The sequence below is a fragment of the Notolepis coatsorum genome, assembly GCF_963971535.1.
Source record: "Notolepis coatsorum genome assembly, chromosome: 9".
Lineage (NCBI taxonomy): Eukaryota > Metazoa > Chordata > Actinopteri > Aulopiformes > Paralepididae > Notolepis > Notolepis coatsorum.
This window is the reverse complement of record NC_140173.1, coordinates 136,525,859-136,547,663: the sequence shown is the minus strand read 5'-3', so window position 1 is coordinate 136,547,663 and position 21,805 is coordinate 136,525,859. Positions and strand designations below refer to the sequence as shown.

The 21,805-nt window shown below is 44.2% G+C and overlaps 2 protein-coding genes across 5 annotated transcripts in view; both read left to right on the top strand.

Moving 5' to 3' along the window:
- The window catches only part of LOC311234326 (pleckstrin homology domain-containing family A member 1-like), a 58,263-nt gene extending 55,262 nt beyond the window's left edge, over window positions 1–3,001 (top strand). For 2 of the 4 annotated variants that reach the window (XM_084321463.1, XM_084321462.1), the window contains exon 12: window positions 502–3,001. In XM_084321463.1, coding sequence (XP_084177589.1) covers window positions 502–909 — 408 coding nt within the window. In that variant the 3' untranslated portion in view covers window positions 910–3,001. The remainder of the gene's footprint in view (window positions 1–501) is intronic. The other 2 variants (XM_084321465.1, XM_084321464.1) reach the window with 1 other exon arrangement.
- A 12,452-nt stretch (window positions 3,002–15,453) lies between these two features.
- LOC311234770 (serine protease HTRA1A-like) overlaps window positions 15,454–21,805 on the top strand; it is a gene marked incomplete at its 3' end in the record, with an annotated part of 47,444 nt that continues 41,092 nt past the window's right edge. Inside the window, exon 1 of the mRNA XM_084322014.1 lies at window positions 15,454–16,186. Within this exon, the coding sequence (XP_084178140.1) occupies window positions 15,718–16,186 (469 nt within the window). The 5' untranslated portion in view covers window positions 15,454–15,717. The remainder of the gene's footprint in view (window positions 16,187–21,805) is intronic.

Sequence of the window (21,805 nt, the reverse complement as noted above, 5' to 3'; positions counted from 1 at the left end):
TCTCCTCTTTCTCATCCCTCTTTCCCTTTCTCTCTTTCCCTATCTCTCCCTCTCCCCCTCTTTCTCCCTCTCTTTATCTCTCTCTCTGTCTCCTCTCTTTCTCATCCCTCTTTCCCTTTCTCTCTTTTCCTATCTCTCCCTCCCCCTCTTTCTCTCCCTCTCTTTATCTTTCTCTCTCCTCTTTCTCATCCCTCTTTCCCTTTCTCTCTTTCCCTATCTCTCCCTCCCCCTCTTTCTCTCCCTCTCTTTATCTCTCTCTGTCTCCTCTTTTTCTCATCCCTCTTTCCCTTTCTTCCCTTTCTCTCTTTTCCTATCTCTCCCTCTCTCCCCTTCTTTCTCTCCCTCTTTATCTTTCTATCTTTCTCTCCTCTTTCTCATCCCTCTTTCCCTTTCTCTCTTTCCCTATCTCTCCCTCTCCCCCTCTTTCTCTCCCTCTCTTTCTCTCCCTCTCTTTATCTCTCTCTCTCTCCCTCCCCCCCCTCTCTCTCTCTCTCTCTCCAGGAACACAGTGGCCGCTCCTCTCCCTCCACATTCTACCGTAGCCCCTCGGGGCCCCCCCTCCCTCGTTCGCCCATATCTGCCGTGCCACCCCCCGGCTGCTACCCCGAGTGGGGGGGGTCTGCTGCTGTCGCGGGCGGCGCACGGCCGCAGCCTGGCCTGGGACAGCGAGCACTTCATGAGCCTGCTGCCGCGGCCCAGCCACCACGCCCAGCCACCGCGCCGGTCCCTGCAGCAGGAGACGCAAAGACTGGCCAAGTGATCCCCCCCCGCGACCCGCCGCCGGCATCCACCACGACCGCCGACGACCTGGAGTCGCCGTGGCGACGGCGCAGCAGCTTCGAGCCCTACCGGCCCGACGAACCGCCCCTGAACCTGGACGACGCCGAACTGCCGGTCAGTGAGGTCTGAACCCTCGGACCTCCGGACCTTTTTTTTTTTCAAATACTAGTCACTGGTCTGGAGCGATGCTGTAGAAAGGGATCAGGGGGAAGCGGCGTTAACACGGGGGGGGACTTTATGACACTAAAGCAGGCTCTGGGTTCCAAGCCAAAGTTGATCCAAGCCAAATGGCGGTCATCCAAGCCGGCCATGCAGCCAAATGGCAGACTGATGCTCTCTCTCTACCAGCGTCCTGCAGGGACACAGAGGAGGTGGAGTCGGGACTGGACTCTATGGTGTGCGCGCCAAAAATGACCCACTAATTCAGGCAGCCCTCCCCCCCCCCCCACCTGCCTGCTATTGTTTTGAACGGTTTATTTATTTACTTATAATAGGGTCGATGTTGTCAGAAAACAATGTTATTTGCTTATGTTGATTAAAATGCAACCAAGATAGCTTTATTTTAATCTGCATAGTTTGACTACATAGGCACATATATTTGTGGCGCCCCCAACATTTTTATAAACCACTTTGTGCCAATTAAAATAAGGGAGCTTTTGTTTGTGCCAGCTGTTTCCTAATGACGAAAAGGTGTCCCAACATGAGGACATGGGTTCCACTGCTTCTCTAACCTCTACTAATGCAAAATCGTGTGGTCATTTCATACATCCACTGTCAGAATTGTACTACTCTTGACTTGTGATATGTTATATAGGGCAACTTACATGCATGGATTAAGCCTAGTCTTGTTCCAGTGGGAATTCCCATTGGAAGAAAGCTTGTTCGACTAGGCCTATGCTTAATACATGTCTGTGATACTGGTCCTGTATATGACCCAGTGTGTGTATAATATGTTTGACCAAATGTATTAACGGTCAACCTCGAGTTGGTGTGTGCAGTGAACTGTGAGCATCACTCGTAACTGGACACATGTAACACATTGAGTAATGGTACCAATGACTTTGACACATTTTGTTTGTATTTAATTTGCCAAATCCTTGACTATTGTGTCACCTTTAACTTGTTGTGTAACGTCTAATTGAAAACTTAGGCTAAACTATAAGCTGTTAGTTTAAAAACCTGTGTGAATGACTTGTGGATGAGATTGTCTGTGATTTAAAAAACTAAAAAACTGAATTGAGCCTGACTGTCCCAAACTGTTTCTTCACTAAATACAGAGGTAGCAGGTTAATGTTGTTTTCCCTCCCTACAGTTACACCTATCCCTCTCTGACGACTTGTTGCTCTAACCTCCATTTCTGTACAGAAAACAGGGCCCATCTTCCATCATCTCTTTCATAATGTCCTGGTAGTTGTTGGATGAACCCCAATATAAGAATGACAATCTGGAATCGGTTCAGAATCTGAATCCAATTTATCATCGAATCCATTTAAATCTACCTGGAGGATGTTGTCGAGGCACAACAAAGGACACTACTGAATGGAAAATGCACCATTTTGACGTGTTGTAGACCTTTTCATTTATTTAGCCTTTTCAAGTCATTGGGAATTATTTGGTCGAGGGTTGATCTTCGATCATCCGCTCTGCTCTGGGGAGCTGGATTAAAACAGTCGGATCAAGTACCTTAATCTGCGCTTTCGAGACTCGAGTCTCATCTCTTGATTACCATGCAGAGATTTTCAGATTACATTTAAAATGTATAGTTTTGTTCTCGGACGCCTCTCTGTTGCACACTAACACGTTGATGATTCCCCTGGGATTTGCTTCTCATTAATGCTCTTGACGTGACTGCACTTTGTGTGTATGTTGTGTGTGTGAGCACCGGTTTATGTGTGTATATCTGTTTTACATGGACATGACAGCTGTATATAGTTTTTTGTTGTTGTGCTATTAGATGTTTCCTTGTATTCATCCTGGTGCCTGTGTTGCCAAATAGTGAGGGTTCTCCTAGTAGTAGCCTAGGCTGCTGCTACTGCTTCCAAGTCTTTTTAACAATCCCCACTGTGGTCTTGCTAAATGTAAACTAGTTGTTTAAAAGTGCCTGTTTTTTTTTTCAATCCAACAAAGCAAAGCTATTTTAACCCCCTTTTTGTGTAATTGATTTGAATTGTCATTATTTATTATGTGGATGACTTGAAATAAATAAACACATTGAAAATTTGCTTGTTGTCGAGGATGCTTGGGATTCAGCTTAACCCTTGGTCAAAAGTGACCCGGGCGCATTGTTATTTTATATCTTTGCCCGTTATGCATTTATTTTATTATTATGAATTCCTCAACTGAGTTTTTTTTTTTTTTTTTTTTTTTTTTTTTATAACATCACAAGCACACATTTGAATGTGTTATTTTTGCATAAAAGAAAAGTTATCACTACCCCTATAATGCATAGCATGGGGGGGAAACATCTATTCTCAATGGAAGATGAATCCTCCTTGGCTAACTACGGTCTTTTCAGAGGCTGAATTCTGAAGCTAGAGGTGGGGATACTGGTATCATGAAACTAGACCACCTAGGAGTCCGTTGGTAGCAACCTTGTCTGTAGGGGTTAAATAAAAATGCTCCAAAGTTAGGCAAGGCACTGGCATGGCCATTTTCAAAGGGGTCCCTTGACCTTTCACCTCAAGATATCGGAATGAATATGGGTTCTATGGGTCTCTCCTTTACAGACATGCCCACTTTATGCTAATCTTGTGTAGCTTTTGTCCTGCATGCAGTGTAGCCTGCTACAGCTATTCTACACTTTGTGTATTTGATTATTTCTGCATACTGTCGTGCAATGGCATGAATTGGGTATGACTGGAAATCTGAGATGCATGTGGATCCAATAAGCCCAATTGTATTAATGTGTGCTGATGCCACTGAAGAATGCTGTGTTGAATACAAGGGAAGAAAGAGGTGTTGGGAAATAAATTATTAAAATGAGAAAAAGAAAACACTTAACCAACACACAGATTCAATGAAATCATAATTGTTGAAATTATGCATAAAATGTACCCTTTAAAATGGTTGAAAATATACATGTCCCCATTGTCACCAACAATTTTTTTTTCTTTTTTTTGTGAGGCTCTTCCTCTCAGAGAGGCCCACTCTGCCCTCTGGTGGTAAAAATGAGAACGTGACACGGCATTTCAGACCCACCACCGTACAGAGCTGGAGGGATGCTAAAGATTGAGAGAACTCTCTAAAGCAGGAGTCTCCAACATGTGACGAGAGCTACTTAATCTTAACATTAATGTGAGCTATGCCTACTCCGGTCGCAATTATGCCACATCAATGTGGAACGCCCTACCCAAAGCTGTAAAGGAATGTGAATCACTACCCACGTTCAAAAACACTCTCAAAAAACACCTACGGGAGACTGCAATTCTAAACTGGCCCCTGTAAATGTCCTAACATAACCCCCCCCCCCCAATGTACAGTAAATGACCAAGTATGGTCTTGTCGATATTCCAATGTACAGTTTTGCTTGTTCAGTTGTACAGTGTCCCTCACCCACTCCTCCTACCCAACCTCCCCCCCCCCCCCCCCAACCTCCTCCAATGTACAGTTTCTATGTCAAATGTATATACTCTCTTTTCTGGACTCTTTTCGTATCACAAACAGTACTGTATTTGCAAATCTGGTATGTCATAAATGTATAGATGTAGCAGTACTGTCTATCTGTATGTCATGCAGGCACGTGCACACATAGAGCCCAAGGGGTGCTTGAGCACCTGCCTTTTTGAGCCTCATAAAAAAGTGCCCTTTTTGAAAAAACATTTTTTTTAAAGTTTTTTTATTTAATTTATTTTTACCGTTACGCATATAGACTGCCCTTCCAACTGAAAAATGTCAGGATAGAATCAAAATATTAGGTAAAGAGAGAGAGATGCCCCGTATTCCATTGCAGTTTGCACGGCCTCCTCAGCGTGCCTCTCCACGGACCTATATATTTTATGCATAGCGTGGGTGGTGATGATGATGATAGAAACCGCTGTGCTGCATACAGTTGAATGCTGGTATTACACTCACTGAGGGACACGAAGAAGTCAAGTCCGATGGGATTTGGGAATCTCAAATACAAATCGGGTCGGAATAAAAAAATGCATTTATATTAAACAATACCGAATATACAGCACTTCCTGGGGTCTGTAGGGTAAGCACTTATTCCCTCCCCCCTGAACATTTATGGAGATGTATGGGCCTTTTAAGTCAGTGATAAAAGTGTCTTTCAAGGATAAGTGAGCTCCTGCACTGATTATTATAGTTCAATATTCAATATTTGATCACCAAAACCCCCCAAAAAGCATAAAAAGGGGGCCCCCCCACCCGAAAAGGGCCCTTAAAAATCGGCTTGCGCTCGGTTATTACACACACAGGTATAGTGCATCCCCTTATCAATTGTGTGTATTGAGCCCATTCTGCAACCTGTTAAATAAAGTTTTCATTCATTTATAAGTGTAGTCTCCTCTGCGTCTCGCCCTACAGCCGCTGCTTAGACACTCCACTGGCTTCATAACTGGTAGTTTCTCACACAAGAAGCTCAGTTTAGGACACGTCGGGTATTACCCCGGGTCACTAAGGAGGAGGGAAGCCCCGGTTGACCCCAGGTGCAGCCGAGAGGAGGAGGCGCAGAGGAGAAACACACTTGATCTCAGCCAAAAGGCAGAGAAAGCGATACCCACACACTGTCGGGCAGAACGGGGTGGTTCCCAGACAGCTCCCTCTCGGCCGTGGTTTTTATGCAGAGAGACTATGTATAATGTCTCGTGTGTACGAGGGGCCATGCTAATCTTCTCTGTATCGTTCCAATTTTAGTATTATGTCTAGCCGAAGCTTCGACAAAGAGACCCTGAAGCGCTGAGCTGTTTATACCGTCAACCACAAGCTCCACGCTGAAGGACTGGAGAGGAAGTCTGGGAAATATATGTAGATGAGGCTGCGTCCGCCTGCGAGGATTGGTGGAAAGCGTCAAAGAACAACCCCACTCAGCTTACAGCCCCCTCCCCCTGCATTCTACCCCGAAGTACAGTTTCTTCGTCAAATGTATACTCTTTTATTTTAATTAAATTTTTTTACGCTTTTTTATCACAAACAGTACTGTATTTGTAAATCTGATATGTCATAAATGTATAGATGTAGCAGTACTGTGTATCTGTATGTCATGTATGTCATATGTTATGATGAATTGAAAATGGGGGACCCTGATGTAAACAAGAGAAACGTCTTTCTCTGGTCTGCATCCCCTTAACAATTGTGTGTATTGAGCTGTACTGTATTGTACCCATTCTGCAATCTGTTAATAAAATGTTCAATCAATCAATCAATCAATCAATCAATCAATCAATCAATCAATCAATAAAGGATAGTTCACAATGCAGGATATTGTGATCACACAAACATACTATTTTTAAAGTAAAAAACATTCAAGTTAAAACGGCACAAACAATGTATAAAGCAAAAGGTAACTTACAGGAAACATTCAAAAACTGTTCCTTGAAAGAGAGGTACATACCTGTATGTCATGTATGTCCCTATGCCATAAATGTCATAATGTCATGTATGTTGTGTGTGTCATAAATGTCTTGATGAATTGAAAATGGGGGACCCTGATGTAAACAAGACAAACGTCTTTCTCTGGTCTGCATCCCCTTAACAATTGTTTGTATTGAGCCATACTGTATTTAATTTGTACCCATTCTGCAATATGTTAAATAACGTTTTCTTTCATTCATTCATTCATTCATTCATTCATTCATTCATTCATTCATTCATTCATTCATTCATTCATTCATTCATTCATTCAGGGGGGTTATAATCTGAGGGGAGAACTCAACTTAAAGTTCTTAGTGTACATACTAGCAGGAGAGGACATTGCATTTCCATATGTGGAGTGAAACTGTGGAACAGTCTGAATATTGTGCTAAAGCAATGTCCAAACATAAGACACTTCAAACTGAGTTATAAAGAAATTATTTTCACGAGGTACAGGGATGAGGAAGGGATTTGACATTCACTGGTTTTAAAATGTTTCTTTTCTTTTCTTTATGTTTTATATATATATTGTTTTTTTTAATGTTTTGCATATATTTGTATATATATATTTGTTTTGTATGGTTTTATTAGTAAGAAATTACATTCATTTTGAGTAGTGGAAAAGGGGTAGGATTAAATAAGTGTATACTTCTTCCTACTCCTTTTCGAACATGTAAATTGAGTTACCTTCTCTTTTTTTTGTTTTGTTTTTGTTTAAAAAAAATCCATTTCATTGCTAGAGATTAATGATTTGTTTTTGTTTTATTTTGTTTGTATTTACATGTTCGAAATAAAGATTTCAAATAAAAAATACCTCTGTCCTGCCGCATCACACCCGTGATGTATCAATTGATCACCCTCTTGTGTAAATATACATTACACAGTAATTGATCATTATTATAAAGTGTCGTCTATATACCTTTTCATTCGAATTCCACAGCTTTGTCCTATGTTTACTTCAGATACTGTATTATCAAACATTGCAACAGGAAACACAAATGGGGCCATTTAGAATGTTTATATTGTCAAGTTGAAAAGGTCTATAAGATTTGCATTATAATAATTATCTGTCTCTGTCTCTCTCTCTCTGTCTGTCTGTCTCACATTCTTCAATTTAGTTTCAGGTAAGTATGACAAGGTAATTTCAGGTAATCGGGTAAGTATAGGATACTTTGTATTATGTTTCAGGCATTCTATTGTCTTAATAACTGTAATTCATTGCAATACTTGTCTACATTTTAGGTAAGTATACACTTCAATCCATTTAAGGTTTTCGTTACATTAATATCTCTGCCTGTCTCTGTCTGTCTCTGTCTCTGTCCAGATAGATTCCTCAACGTATCTCCATGTTGCTATATCTAATTGCACCGACCTTTTCTTCAATCACGTGCAATACCTGACTGTCATACCATACCAGCTGAGATCTCTGCGAGGCATTTTGGCCATTTTGGGTTGTAGCACCAACTGAAGCTGACAGGGAAACATGTCAGTGCAAGACGCACGGGAACCTGCAGTTCATGCCTTTTCAGTAATGGGCTTCTGTCCACTAAAGGTGTAGAGAAGATGGCAGATACCATCATCTGCGATCCCAATGTGAAGGATTGTGCGCCTATGGTGTTTGTGGCGAGTGCTGTTCCTTTGGTTGTAGAAAGCTACCCGGCCGGCGGCCGGCACTTCTCACCTAGACTTTGCATAATAATAGGAACCTACGAGAAGGTGGGGGGCTGCTTGATCTCCATTGTTATGCATAATAATCATCTGTTCTGTGCGCAACTGAGGGAACAGTATGTGCGTGTGCGGGAGCGGGCGTCGTGCACGTGGCGTGTAACCAGTTCCCATATTACGACTGCACCACTGGTAAACAGTCATATGTACAGTTAGACAGTTACTAACAATCCTATACAGAGTCTCTTATCTCAACACTCCCAGGCACGTGCAGTGTGTGCAGGTGCACACATAGAGCCCAAGGGGTGCTTGAGTACCTGCCTTTTTGAGCCTCGTAAAAAAGTGCCCTTTTTGAAAGTTTATTTTTTTTAAAGATTTTTTATTTTATTTATTTTTACCGTTACGCATATAGACTGCCCTTCCAACTGAAAAATGTCAGGATGGAATCAAAATATTAGGTAAAGAGAGAGAGATGCCCCATATTCCATTGCAGTTTGCACGGCCTCTTCACGTCTCCACGGACCTATATATTTTATGCATAGCGTGGGTGGTGACATACAGTTGAATGCTGGTATTACACTCACTGAGGGACACGAAGAAGTCAAGTCCGATGGGATTTGGGAATCTCAAATACAAATCGGGTCGGAATAAAAAAAATGCATTTATATTAAACAATACAGAATATACAGCACTTCTTGGGGTCTGTAGGGTAAGCACTTATTCCCTCCCCCCTGAACATTTATGGAGATGTATGGGCCTTTTAAGTCAGTGATAAAAGTGTCTTTCAAGGATAAGTGAGCTCCTGCACTGATTATTATAGTTCAATATTTGATCACCAAAACCCCCCAAAAAGCATAAAAAGGGGCCCCCCCCCCACCCGAAAAGGGCCCTTAAAAATCGGCTTGCGCGCTACGGTTATTACACACACAGGTATAGTGCCCTTTTCAGCCTTTGAGCACCTGCCCCTCTAAAGTCCTGTGCACGTCCCTGATGTCATGTATGTCATATATGTTATGATGAATTGAAAATGGGGGACCCTGATGTAAACAAGACAAAAGTCTTTCTCTGGTCTGCATCCCCTTAACAATTGTATGTATTGAGCTGTACTGTACCCATTCTGCAATCTGTTAATACAATTTTCAATCAATCAATCAAACCAATCGATGTAACAGTTGTCAAATTTAAAACCTTTCACAGTGTACAGTGTCCCCTACCCCACCCCACCTACCCAACCTCCAATGTACAGTTTCTACGTCAAATGTATACTCTCTCTTTTCTGGACTCTTTTTGTATCACAAACAGTACTGTATTTGCAATTTTTTTTATTTTTTTTACTAGACATCACTCAGGTGTATTATTGATGCTCTCATTGTTTGTTTCTGAAGTGTGTGTGTGTGTGTGTGTGTGTGTGTGTGTGTGTGTGTGTGTGTGTGTGTGTGTGTGTGTGTGTGTGTGTGTGTGTGTGTGTGTGTGTGTGTGTGTGTGAGAGAGATATATAGAGAGAGGGGGGGGGCTTTGGTAGACTATTGCATTGGTCCATTCATTGAAGATGAACGCAATGTGACATCCTTTACTAGGCTCACCCACCAACAGTGCAGGTGCTGAACTGCTGATCCGAATGTATAGGTAAAAAAACCATATTATGCGTTTTCATCAATAAATAAATGGTGCTTACGCGCGCTCGCCTTTCACTGGGGGCCTACAAATACATTCTTTCATGGGGCCCAGAATCTACAGCTACGCCCCTGGTCACACGACTTGACCAGTGAGTGTACATCAGTACTGGACTGGATCATGTATACAAGCCCAACCTCACATATAGAGTGCTGATAGATTTATTGTCCTGAAGTTGACCGATTGGTCACAGAGCAGCTATAATATGGCGTCCAGATGGTGAATTCTAGCCAGGTCACTATCTGGACACCATTATTATAGCTGTTCTGTGACCACTTGGTCAACTTCAGGATAATAAATCTATCAGCACTCTATGTGAGCCTGTCCGACGTGGTCTCTGGTGCGCCTGTGCTTGTTCGTCATGCCATAGAATTCCAATATAGCGATTGTCTCTATAGCAAAGGGCCGACGATGTCAGATGTTCGAGGGAGACGTAAAGGTGATGTCATTCTGTTACGTAAGCGGACAGCGCAAGAAGGTATCAGAAACATAGATATATAGAACACTAGATAGCTTAAGGCGGAGTCACCAGCGTCGCTGAACCGCCGCCATCTTGCCCCAGTCAGACTTGAGTGAGGGTGAGTGATCTGCACAGACAAAAATACTCATAACTCGCTGAAATATTGACGGATTTACAAACGGTTTGGTTTATTAACAGCATTATTAACGTGGCTATGATTCAAGCGGTTTGAAAAAAAAACAGACATTAAAATAAAAAAGTAGACGTTAATGTTATCAGTAGCTGAGCTGCCTGGGGCAAGATGGCCGCCCTACGACGACGTCGCTCTCCATTGGCCGGCAGCGCGGGTAAGCTATCTAGTGTTCTATATATATCTATGATCAGAAAGCCAGGACGACATTATGGCTGGGCCAGGCTGGCCTCTGGGGGCCAGTAGAGAAGAGAGAGAAATACTTCCCAAAGGTCAGTGAATACCACGACCACAACACCAGAGGGAGCTCCACAAATCATATTAAACCCAGATTCGGCTCAAACAAGGGACTAAAACACGTTTCGCAATTATGCCACATCAATGTGGAACGCCCTACCCAAAGCTGTAAAGGAATGTGAATCACTACCCACTTTCAAAACCACTCTCAAAGAACACCTACGGGAGACTGCAATTCGAAACTGGCCCCTGTAAATGTCCTAACCCAACCCCCTCCAATGTACAGTAAATGACCAAGTATGGTCTTGTCAATATTCCAATGTACAGTTTTGCTTGTACAGTTGTACTTGTACAGTGTCCCCACCCCACCCACCCAACCACCTCCAATATACAGCCCCCCCCACCCCCACCCCACCTACCAAACCTCCTCCAATGTACAGTTTCTACATCAAATGTATATACTCTCTTTTCTAGACTATTTTTGTATCACAAACAGTACTGTATCTGGTATGTCATAAATGTATAGATGTAGCAGTACTGTCTATCTGTATGTCGTGTATGTCATATATGTTATGATGAATTGAAATGGGGGACCCTGATGTAAACAAGACGAAAGTCTTTCTCTGGTCTGCGTCCCCTTAACAATTGTATGTATTGAGCTGTACTGTACTGTACCCATTCTGCAATCTGTTAATAAAGTTTTCAATCAATCAATCAATCAATCAATCAATCAATCAATCAGAGGTGGATATATACAGCTCTCAACGCTCTCGTCATTTAGCTCCGGCATATACTGTACCTCCCTCCATAGAACTGGGCTGGATAGAAGGGCCACTCCAAATCTACATTCATGGATGGTTTATATTTGGACTGCAGTGCTGGTAGAACATAAACTGGCCGGCGACCACTCGTTAAAACAGTGCTTATTCCAATGCTCATTCCCACGGTCGACAACATGATCAAAAGTCGCCGAAAAAAGCCACGGAAATGACCACGACACACTCAGTAAAGGCCCCGTTCTATCCGCTCAAGCTCTGTGCTCTCTCTCCTCTTTTTTTGGCCCTTCAGGAGGGGGAGGGAGACTTTGATGTGGCTTCAAGTGGAGAGACGTATAAAGATCCAGTTGGACTCTCGATAGGCACGCGGCCACGCCTCATACATAAGAAACTCCCATTCTCAAACCAAGACCAATGTGCAGAACCTAGGACGGACACATTGAGGTCTCTGTGATCTCTCCCCCCACCAGAGCCATAATGGGGCTCTTGGTTTGAGAATGGGTGTTCCTTACACGATGAGGTCGTTTTCATCTGAATATTTTCCCATCGTTAGTCCTCTGTGTCCTTCTCCTTCGCCATGAGAGTATAGAGTACAATATCTCAGAGGGGTCATGTGACTTTGTGGAATAGGCTCGTTTCGTTTTAGGAATGTGTCCTGATCAATACATGTCTTCCCATAGAACACTATATGTAGGGCTACAACGAAAAGATAGCATCAAGCATAATAGCTAAAGAGCTTTTTGCCATCTTCATTTCTCATTTGGTTTTTGCTTTATCGACAAGGACACAAGTGAGGATCTACTTCCACCTATGAACGGGTGAATAGTTTAATCAGCGTTGTGCCGCTTATTGTCACTCTGCTTCTTCCACCAGGGTGCATTTTTCTATGTCATTGTCTTTGCATTTTGTATCAACACACTGGGATGCTTTTAGATGCACATAACCTATAATACGATATATAATATATCTTCCCTGCCTTCTCACTCTGCTCAGAACAAATGACTCACTGCTTAGTCAGGGCTTGTAGGTCCAAGTCAATATCATGGCAATATGATTCCCTTACACCCCGGTACCCCTCTTTAACTGCCCCTGAGAAAGCCCCCCTGTCCCAGCAGTAGTCCAGGGAAGTGCTCGTCCATTCAACCACCTCATTAAATGCAAGAGTCATTAAAACGACCAAGAGCCCATAACTAATGTCATTGTGTCAGAGCGATTTATGACAGTGATTCATTGGCCCAGTGTTTATCAGGACGTTTACGGGGCACCGCAGGCCTCTGACCTTTACAGAGATGTGTTGTTCTCTTTAGCCTCCACTAATATAAACCTTTACAGAGATGTGTTGTTCTCTTTAGCCTCCACTACCTATAATATAAACCGGCGAAATCCCCATGTAGCCGTAATACTGGAATGTCCTCCTTTCAAACTGTCGTCGGTTCCACTCGGGCAGCTGTGTGATATTTACGCACTAGTTGATGCCACTTACGAAAAACAATCGTCCCGCGATTGAGAAAGCACACGTTTAAGCGTTTTATTAGTGATTTGAATCGATATGCGTTGAAACAACAGATGCTTGTGATTATACACTTGGAAGATATGATTCATTCAGCTATTATTCCTGAAACGTTTGATTGATTGAACATTTTATTAACAGATTGCAGAATGGGTACAATACAGTACGGCTCAATACACACAATTGTTAAGGGGATGCAGACCAGGGAAAGACTTTCGTCTTGTTTACATCAGGGTCCCCCATTTTCAATTCATCATAACATATATGACATACATGACATACAGATAGACAGTACTGTAATACATCTAGACATTTATGACATACCAGATCTACAAATACAGTACTGTTTGTGATACAAAAAGGGTCTAAAAAAGAGAGTATATACATTTGAGGGGGAAGAAACTGTACATTGGAGGAGGTTGGGATAGGTGGGGTGGGGAGGGGGGGTTGGGTAGGTGGGGTGGGGTGGGGGTAACTGTACATTGGAGGGGGTTGGGTTAGGACATTTACAGGGGCCAGTTTCGAATTGCAGTCTCCCGTAGGTGCTCTTTGAGAGTGATTTTGAAAGTGGGTAGTGATTCACATTCCTTTACAGCTGTGGGTAGGGCGTTCCACATTGATGTGGCATAATTGCGAAACGTGTTTAGTCCCTTGTTTGAGCCGAATCTGGGTTTAACATGATTTGTGGAGCTCCCTCTGGTGTTGTGACCTTTGGGAAGTATTTTGACATGTACATGGTGAGAGAAAACGGTGCTTTTTCAATGTATGTGATGTATAGATTGGGGAGAGATGACCACAGCTAAAATGGTAGATCGAAATGTGCATGGAAGCAGGAGACGGTGATAGAACGGTGGTGGAACCAGTGGTTTCACAGGCACAGGCCGCGTCAGCGAGGGTTTTGTTATGAATTCCTTAGAAGAACATCTGAGATTAGAGGGTACTGTCTCCCAGGACAGGAGGGAGAGAGGTTCATCTTAATGAAACGTGAGTTTATTAGTGTTAAAGGTTATGCAGTTGTCATGACAACACGTCGCATGACAACCAGAAGGCGGGGCCGTCGTTGCGACGACGAACCTCTATAAGTCGAACGGTGTTTCCGGGTGTAAGGCAGACTAAAATCTGACTGAGACTAAGAGGGAAGAAACCAGAAGAGACTCTCTCCTCTCATTGAGAGAGAGGGGGGGGGGGGGGGGGGGAGAATGGCACATCACCAGTAGCTTCGGCTACCACGAGGATGGTCTTAGGCTAACGACTAGGCCTGACCACTATTGGACTGAATAACAAAAGGACAATCTGAACACACCGAGAGATCATTAGAATAGACTCTTCAAGGACGATACAATTTGATAACATCTGATAACATCTGATTAGGAGGTTCTGTTTATAGCAATAAACAACGCTTTTCCTCATAAGGTATCTCACAGTGTCGAAGTGTCGAATTCTTACGGAGGTGGAGAAGTATTATGGTTTACGGATTGCACTAACGGGGGGGAGATAAGGATCTTATCTACCAGTATCGGAGACGTCAGGACCATTAAAAGTACACAACGCAGAGGAATTGGATGGAGAGCCAAACAGACGAAGACGTGATACTGGCCAGTTTGATCAGAATCTTACAATGGGTACCTTAGTCGTGTAGTGTATCTTGTAGACCAGGCCCATTGGAAGTTGCTGTACTCTGTTGTTTACTTGGCACTGGCAGCTTGTTTCTACCACAGAAATGGGATGAGAGCATCATGAATGGAGAAGTGATGTCTTCCTAAGCAATTTTTCAATTCGACTGAATAGCCTGTGTGCATAAAGTGCTTCATTAACTCCATATACATTGTATAATCCACCCAACATCTCTGCTGACTTTCCGGATAGCCACAGGGCTTTATGTTGATGCCAATAGTGACTATAGTTAGTTCATAAATAAATGAGTAAATAGTGCAAGCGGTTAATAATGCATATAATGCACGGACGACCCTGTACATTATTTCGTGTTGAGACTGGGTCCAACTCTGTGTTGTTGTTTGTTTATTTGTTTAGAAAATATTGCACTGGGTCTAGCGGTTGTTTACTGACGTAATTGATCATTCATGATGATGCTATTATGATAATATTATCATTATTGTTAATATTATCATTGTTGTTGTTGTTAGTTATTGTTACGAACAATCTAATAATAATAATAATAATAATAATAATAATAATAATAATAATAATAATAATAATAATAATAATAATAATAATAAGTATTAGTAGTAGTAGTAGTAGTAGTAGTAGTAGTAGTAGTAGTAGTAGTAGTAGTAGTAGTAGTAGTAGTAGTAGTAGTAGTAGTAGTAGTAGTAGTAGTAGTAAGAATAGTAATAACTAAAAATTTATTTGGTTGTTGTCTCTTCCGCTATAAACTGTATATTGTGCATTCATATTTGTGTCATACAATGAATAGGCTAAACCAAGCTCTCTCAAGCACTGTCCACATTTTCACCAAAAATAGGGTGCTGGAAATAGATCAGCGCCTCTACCATTTTTTAGGACGTCACTCGCACACAACACCAATCACAACGCTTGTTGTTATTGTCTATAGAAAGTGTGCCGGCGGCGGGTCATGTGGAATTGAGTAGGGCTTTTATAAATGCAGTGCCAGCAAAAGGGGGAAAAAAGTCGTGTAATGGTGCACTGTGCCAGTGGAGCCTTTATCAAATCCCTCTCCAGCCGAAGCGACTATATTCTCCCCCAAACTACTGAGTAAGCGCTCATATCCCAAAGCACTGCAACCAGATAGGGACTGGTGGGGCACTTTAATGCGTTTATTTTGTTTACTTTTATAGCACTTAGCCGGTTACCCTTCTTTTTGGATACAACAATGTTTTGGTCACTGCTCCTGTGCGTAACGGTCGTCTTTGCGTCGATGCCCGCAGTAGACGCGCAGATCTCCAACAGATACGTGATCGGATGTCCCGCTCGGTGTGACACCTCGATGTGTCCCCGGCTGCCCTCGGAGTGCTCCGCGGGACAGCAGGTCGATGCCTGCGGCTGCTGCTCCGTGTGCGCGTCGGGAGAGGGCGAAGTGTGCGGCGGCGCCGGGAAACTCGGGGACTCGGTGTGCGCGGACGGACTGGAGTGCTCGGTCACCGGCGGCGTGGGATACTCCATCAGCGTCCGGAGGAGAAGTAAGACCACCGGGATATGCGCGTGTAAAACCACCCACCCCGTGTGTGGCAGCGATGGCGTGTCCTACAGGAACATCTGCGAGCTCCAGAGAGTCAGCAGCCGGGCGCAGAAGTTACAGCAGCCGCCCGTGCTGTTCATCCAGCGGGGAGGTTGTGGAAAAGGTAACGGCCGTTTCGAGTTTCAGGTTTAGTTTGATTTGTCACAGTCACATATAAAGTACATGCACATTGATTGATTGATTGATTGATTGATTGATTGATTGATTGATTGAAAACTTTATTAACAGATTGCAGAATGGGTACAGTACAGTACGGCTCAATACACACAATTGTTAAGGGGATGCAGACCAGAGAAAGACTTTCGTCTTGTTTACATCAGGGTCCCCCATTTTCAATTCATCAGGACATATATGACATACAGATAGACAGTACTGCTACATCTATACATTTATGACATACCAGATTTGCAAATACAGTACTGTTTGTGATACAAAAAGATTCCAGAAAAGAGAGTATTATATACATTTGACGTAAAAACTGTACATTGGAGGAGGTTGGGTAGGTCGGGGGGGGGGGGGGGCTGTACATTGGAGGTGGTTGGGGTGGGGGGGTGAACAGTGAACTGCTTGGTTCTGTACGAGCCCCCTGAAAATGTGCTACAGTAAAAAGGTAAAAAATAATTAAGTCCAAACACTATACAAAATATACAATACAACAAACTAAAGTGCAACCTAAAGTACAAAATTAAGTTAAAAAAAATGCAAAAATGAGGTGCATGGATGTAGTGCAAATCTTTTTGTAACTGTATTCATAGAGACGGTTACATTGTATCCTACTTCTGGATTTAAAATCCATCCGAGTGAATTCACCCGTGCGCCAGGACGGAGTGCAACCTTTTCATTTGGTTTATGCGTAAAAAGGACCTTTTCCACCCTTAGTTATTACCACACGACTTCCCTCCACCTTTTCCACATTCAACCCGCTCCCTGGACTTGACCCCCCGATTCCTGCAGTGCCCGTGCCGGTGTTGTGCCGAATTCTGACCCCCTGTGTTGCCTGTTGCAGCGTGGGCTGAACCGACGGCACACAGATGTTACAGCTGCGGCCAGTGGCACACAACAAAACCCCCATGTGTCTTGTGTGTGTTACAAAGGAAACCATTGAAATATGTTATTTCCTCCTCCTTGTTGGCAACTTCATCCGCATGCATCACAATTACAGACTCTATCAGATATCCATTCGTAATCAGAGTCCCCAAATCCTTGAGTCTTATATCGCCATGATGGATGGATTCTTTCCGATATGTGCACTGTTGTGCTTTAATCCTTTTGGTCGTTTTATGGATTAAATTCGAGATCGCATCTAGCACACTATAGCAATTCATTTGTCAATTATTTGGAGAAGTGATTATATTATCTATAGACCATGAAGTCTTTTTTTTGTAAGGCTACAGATTCGTGGTGTTATCTGGAAACCGTTCTCTTCTGTCCTTCATCATGAAGTACGTGATGTTATCACCAAACACTGCACTTATACAGTACTGTATATAAGTTAACAGTACACAGACCTTCATTCCTTCTCAGACATGCTTTCTGCCAAAAATGCATAATTCTGTAGCATTTAATCAGCGTCATTAATCATCATTAAAGCTGTGTGTAATATAGGATGGCTCAAGGGATGTTAAGGAATGAGGAAGGGTCACACACACACACACACACACACACACACACATACAGTCATACACACACATATGGCAGAGCAATCATTTGGTTCCACGATTAGCTGTCTATAGTGTTTGTGTGTGTGTGTGTGTGTGTGTGTGTGTGTGTGTGTGTGTGTGTGTGTGTGTGTGTGTGTGTGTGTGTGTGTGTTTGTGTGCGTGTGTGTGTGTGTGTGTGTTTGTGTGTGTGTGTGTGTGTTTGTGTGTGTGTGTGTTTGTGTGTGTGTGTGTGTGTGTGTGTGTGTGTGTGTGTGTGTGTGTGTGTGTGTGTGTGTGGTCTGAAGTGAGCACCATGTGTTGAGTTGAATGTGTAGGACCACACCCCAGCACCTGCTGCCTGAAGGACACACAACACACCTCAGAGTTTGGAAACTCACTGTCATTCTGCAGGATCTCTCTCTCTACCCCCCCCCCCCCTCACTCTCCCTCTCCCTCTCCCTCTCTCTCTCTCTCTCTCTCTCTCTCTCTCTCTCTCTCTCTCTCTCTCCCCCCTCTCTTTTTCACTCCCAGCATGGTATAGCTGTCAGAACGATGGGGCAGAAGGGCGGTTAGGTGGGGTAGCGGAGATTGCGTTCGTCACCAACCCCGGAGCTGTGAGCTGGGGGTTGTCACCAGCTTGGCTGGCCGTTCACACTAATACAATTGGCAGTATTAGAGGGTGGGAGAAGCTGGCGGGGTGGGTCCGGGTCGTTGTAAACAGCGACTCCTACAGTTCGGTCGGGGCCGGGTCGGGGCGCCTGCTAAGTGCGGATAGGACCTGAGTGGGATAGTGTGATCCTTCCACACGCTACGCCCTCTCAGGGAGGATCCGCGCTGCCAATTCTGCCTTCTTGCCCTGCCTGCAGATGTGGCTGTCCTTCTTTGCCTGTTTAGAATAAAATGTTCAAATATACCCATGTGAATACACCTTTATTTTTCAATTCAATCTTTTTTTGAATCTCAAATGGATCATTGAGAGCAAGCTGTGGCATTGAAACAAATGACAGACTTTCCAAGCTCAGTCTGCACTCACTCTTAAGCATATAAGCCTTAAGCATAAGCCATTCATTTGAGCCGGTCAGCTATAGGGTCCATAGTCCCAGTATCGCAACATTGTGATATAAGGTGGTAATTTCCTGGCAATGGCCTTAAAGATAAACAGATATCAATGTGTATTTCGGGCAGATGCTATTAGCACCCAGCCGTCCGTACAGGCAGATTGACAGGCAGTGAGCATTGTTTTAAAATAAGTTTAACATGTTAGCTCCAACACTTGCTCAACTGGAAGAGGCTGGTCAAATCGGACAGGGCAAGAGGACCGGGTAATGACACTCAAATGGGCGATATAAACTACTCACTATACCGTAAGGCCGAGTGAACTATGCAAAAAGTGAAAGAGTCATAGCGAAGCTGAAGTAATGAAATCACATCCCATTTAAAATGTAGTATACAAATATCTCATTCAAACTTGCTTTTTGTCAGAAGAATAATATTGTTTCCCCAGATAGTTCTTTCATAGTGTAATTACAGCAATGGTTTTAGTCACATGTGTCAGTGAGGACCACTGACCTCCAGAGCCCACATGCTACTGACAGGAACAAGGAGCTCTCTATGTGCAGTGGTGACTCTGACCTGACATTGAGGAAGTGATGTGATCACCTATAAGGGTTCTGTCCAGCTCCTCCGGTTAGTGGCCTCGCGCAGAACTGTGCCAAGTTCCGCTGTGTCCCCACACCAAAGACAGAGGGCCCCTCGCCCGCCGGGCCCCTCTGTATCCTGGCCCCTCGCCCCCGGGCCCCTCGGTATCCTGGCCCCCGCATTAAGAAAACACACGCAATTACACTTTGCATGATGTCATTTGCATCTGGACTTTGGGACTCGTCGATTATGCAAGTCAGTTTGCTTTGGCCTGGGAATATAGGTCAGATTCTAGTACAGCGCTGGGGCTATTTTATTTGCTTTAAATAACTTGTTTTTTTGTATGCAGAATGACATATATATGGAGCTCCAGAGACAGGGGACCGGGAGGGACTAGATCTAAGTGAGTACTAACGATGTTGGCTTAAGGATGCCGAGTGATGCATTTTTCACGTGATCCGTTTGAATTCACACAGCAGGAGAACGCTGGGCTACTTGAGTGACAGGCCGGGCTTTATGGCTTTACATTGGCGAGCTGTGGCGGAATAACAGACTGCACATTCCATCTTCGACTCTGCTGCAGCGAGTTGTGCTGATGATTATGGACGTTCCTTCTTCTTCTCTGACTTCTTGTCTCAACTGCTATCCACTCTAGTGGGTCTCCTTATTGCATGCTTAGTGCTCTCTCTCTCTCTCTCTGTTGACCCCTCACCCCCTCTCTTTCTCTCTCTCACACACACACACACACTTTTCTCTCTGTCTGTCTCTGCGTTCTACAAAGCCTTTCCTTCCATGTGCCAAGTCCGTCTAGGCCTAGGGTTTAGTATTTCCCATAACTCACATACTCATTGGTTTTCCATCTCTCTTGTCCCCTGTCTGTCTGTCTGTCTGTCTGTCTGTCTGTCTGTCTGTCTGTCTGTCTGTCTGTCTGTCTGTCTGTCTGTCTGTCTGTCTGTCTGTCTGTCTGTCTGTCTGTCTGTCTGTCTGTCTGTCTGTCTGTCTGTCTGTGTGTCTGTGTATCTGTCTGTCTGTCTGTCTGTCTGTCTCCACTCTCTTCCTCTTTGTGCCCATTCAGCTTCCACCACGTCCTCTTGTTATTCGGCCTGCAGCGAGGGATGTGTTTCCTCTCATCCCCTGATCACACAGATAAGACACATAGGCCTGATGTCACTTCCTGCCCTCTGGGGTTCTTGGCACCCTCCCCAGGTGGCCAGCATACTCTGCCCAATTCCGGCTACCGGTCGGCACACTCGGCATATGTCCGGCACGGCACGCCAACGATGAGCCGGATCTGGCGCGGTAATGGTTGCCGGGGCAGAGCCGACTCGCGCTCGCCAAAGATAAACCGGCTCTGGCCCGGCAATGGTTGCCGGGGCGGAGCCGACTCGCGCTCGCCAAAGATAAACCGGCTCTGGCCCAGCAATGGTTGCCGGGGCGGAGCCGACTCGCGCTCGCCAAAGATAAACCGGCTCTGGCCCGGCAATGGTTGCCGGGGCGGAGCCGACTCGGGCTCGCCAAAGATAAACCGGCTCTGGCCCGGCAATGGTTGCCGGGGCTGAGCCGACTCGGGCTCGCCAAAGATAAACCGGCTCTGGCCCGGCTCGGCTTGCCGTGCCAGAGCCGACTCGGGCTCGCCAAAGATAAACCGGCTCTGGCCCGGTTCGGCTTGCCGTGCCAGAGCCGACTCGGGCTCGCCAAAGATAAACCGGCTCTGGCACGGCAATGGTTGCCGGGGCAGAGCCGACTCGGGCTCGCCAAAGATAAACCGGCTCTGGCTCGGCAATGGTTTGCGGCGTCGTTTCTTGCGCTAGCCTCTTGTTAGCCAGCATTGCCTTAATAGCTTTGAGCTAAGGATCTTTGCCGATGCATAAAGTATTGTTTATAGTGCATTTCTTGCCACCTTATAGCATTTGTACATTTGTATGACCGTCTATAATGCTCCCGTTTTTCCGGACGTTTTGGTAATGATTTTCACTATAAAATCATATTTCTAAATGACAGGAAGTTGATAAACTGGCCGGAATAGCTTTGAGCTAACGGATCTTTGCCGATGCATTCCATTCTAAACGTAACGTTAGTTGTTCAAAACATTACCCGTCTATATAATTTGTTCCTCAACGTTATATAGACAGGTCATGTTTTGTAAACTAACGTTATGTTTAGAATGGAATGAATACGGGTCGGGAAAGATAGTTAGCTCAAAGCTAATCCGGAAGGACAGCTAACAGTAGCTGCTGTCTAACTGTGATGCATTTTCTGTTTGCAGTCCAATGTTCACCAAAACACACACCCACACACTTATAATTTGTTCCTCAACGTTATATAGACAGGTCATGTTTTGTAAACTAACGTTATGTTTAGAATGGAATGAATACATGGGTCGGGAAAGATAGTTAGCTCAAAGCTAATCCGGAAGGACAGCTAACAGTAGCTACTGTCTAACT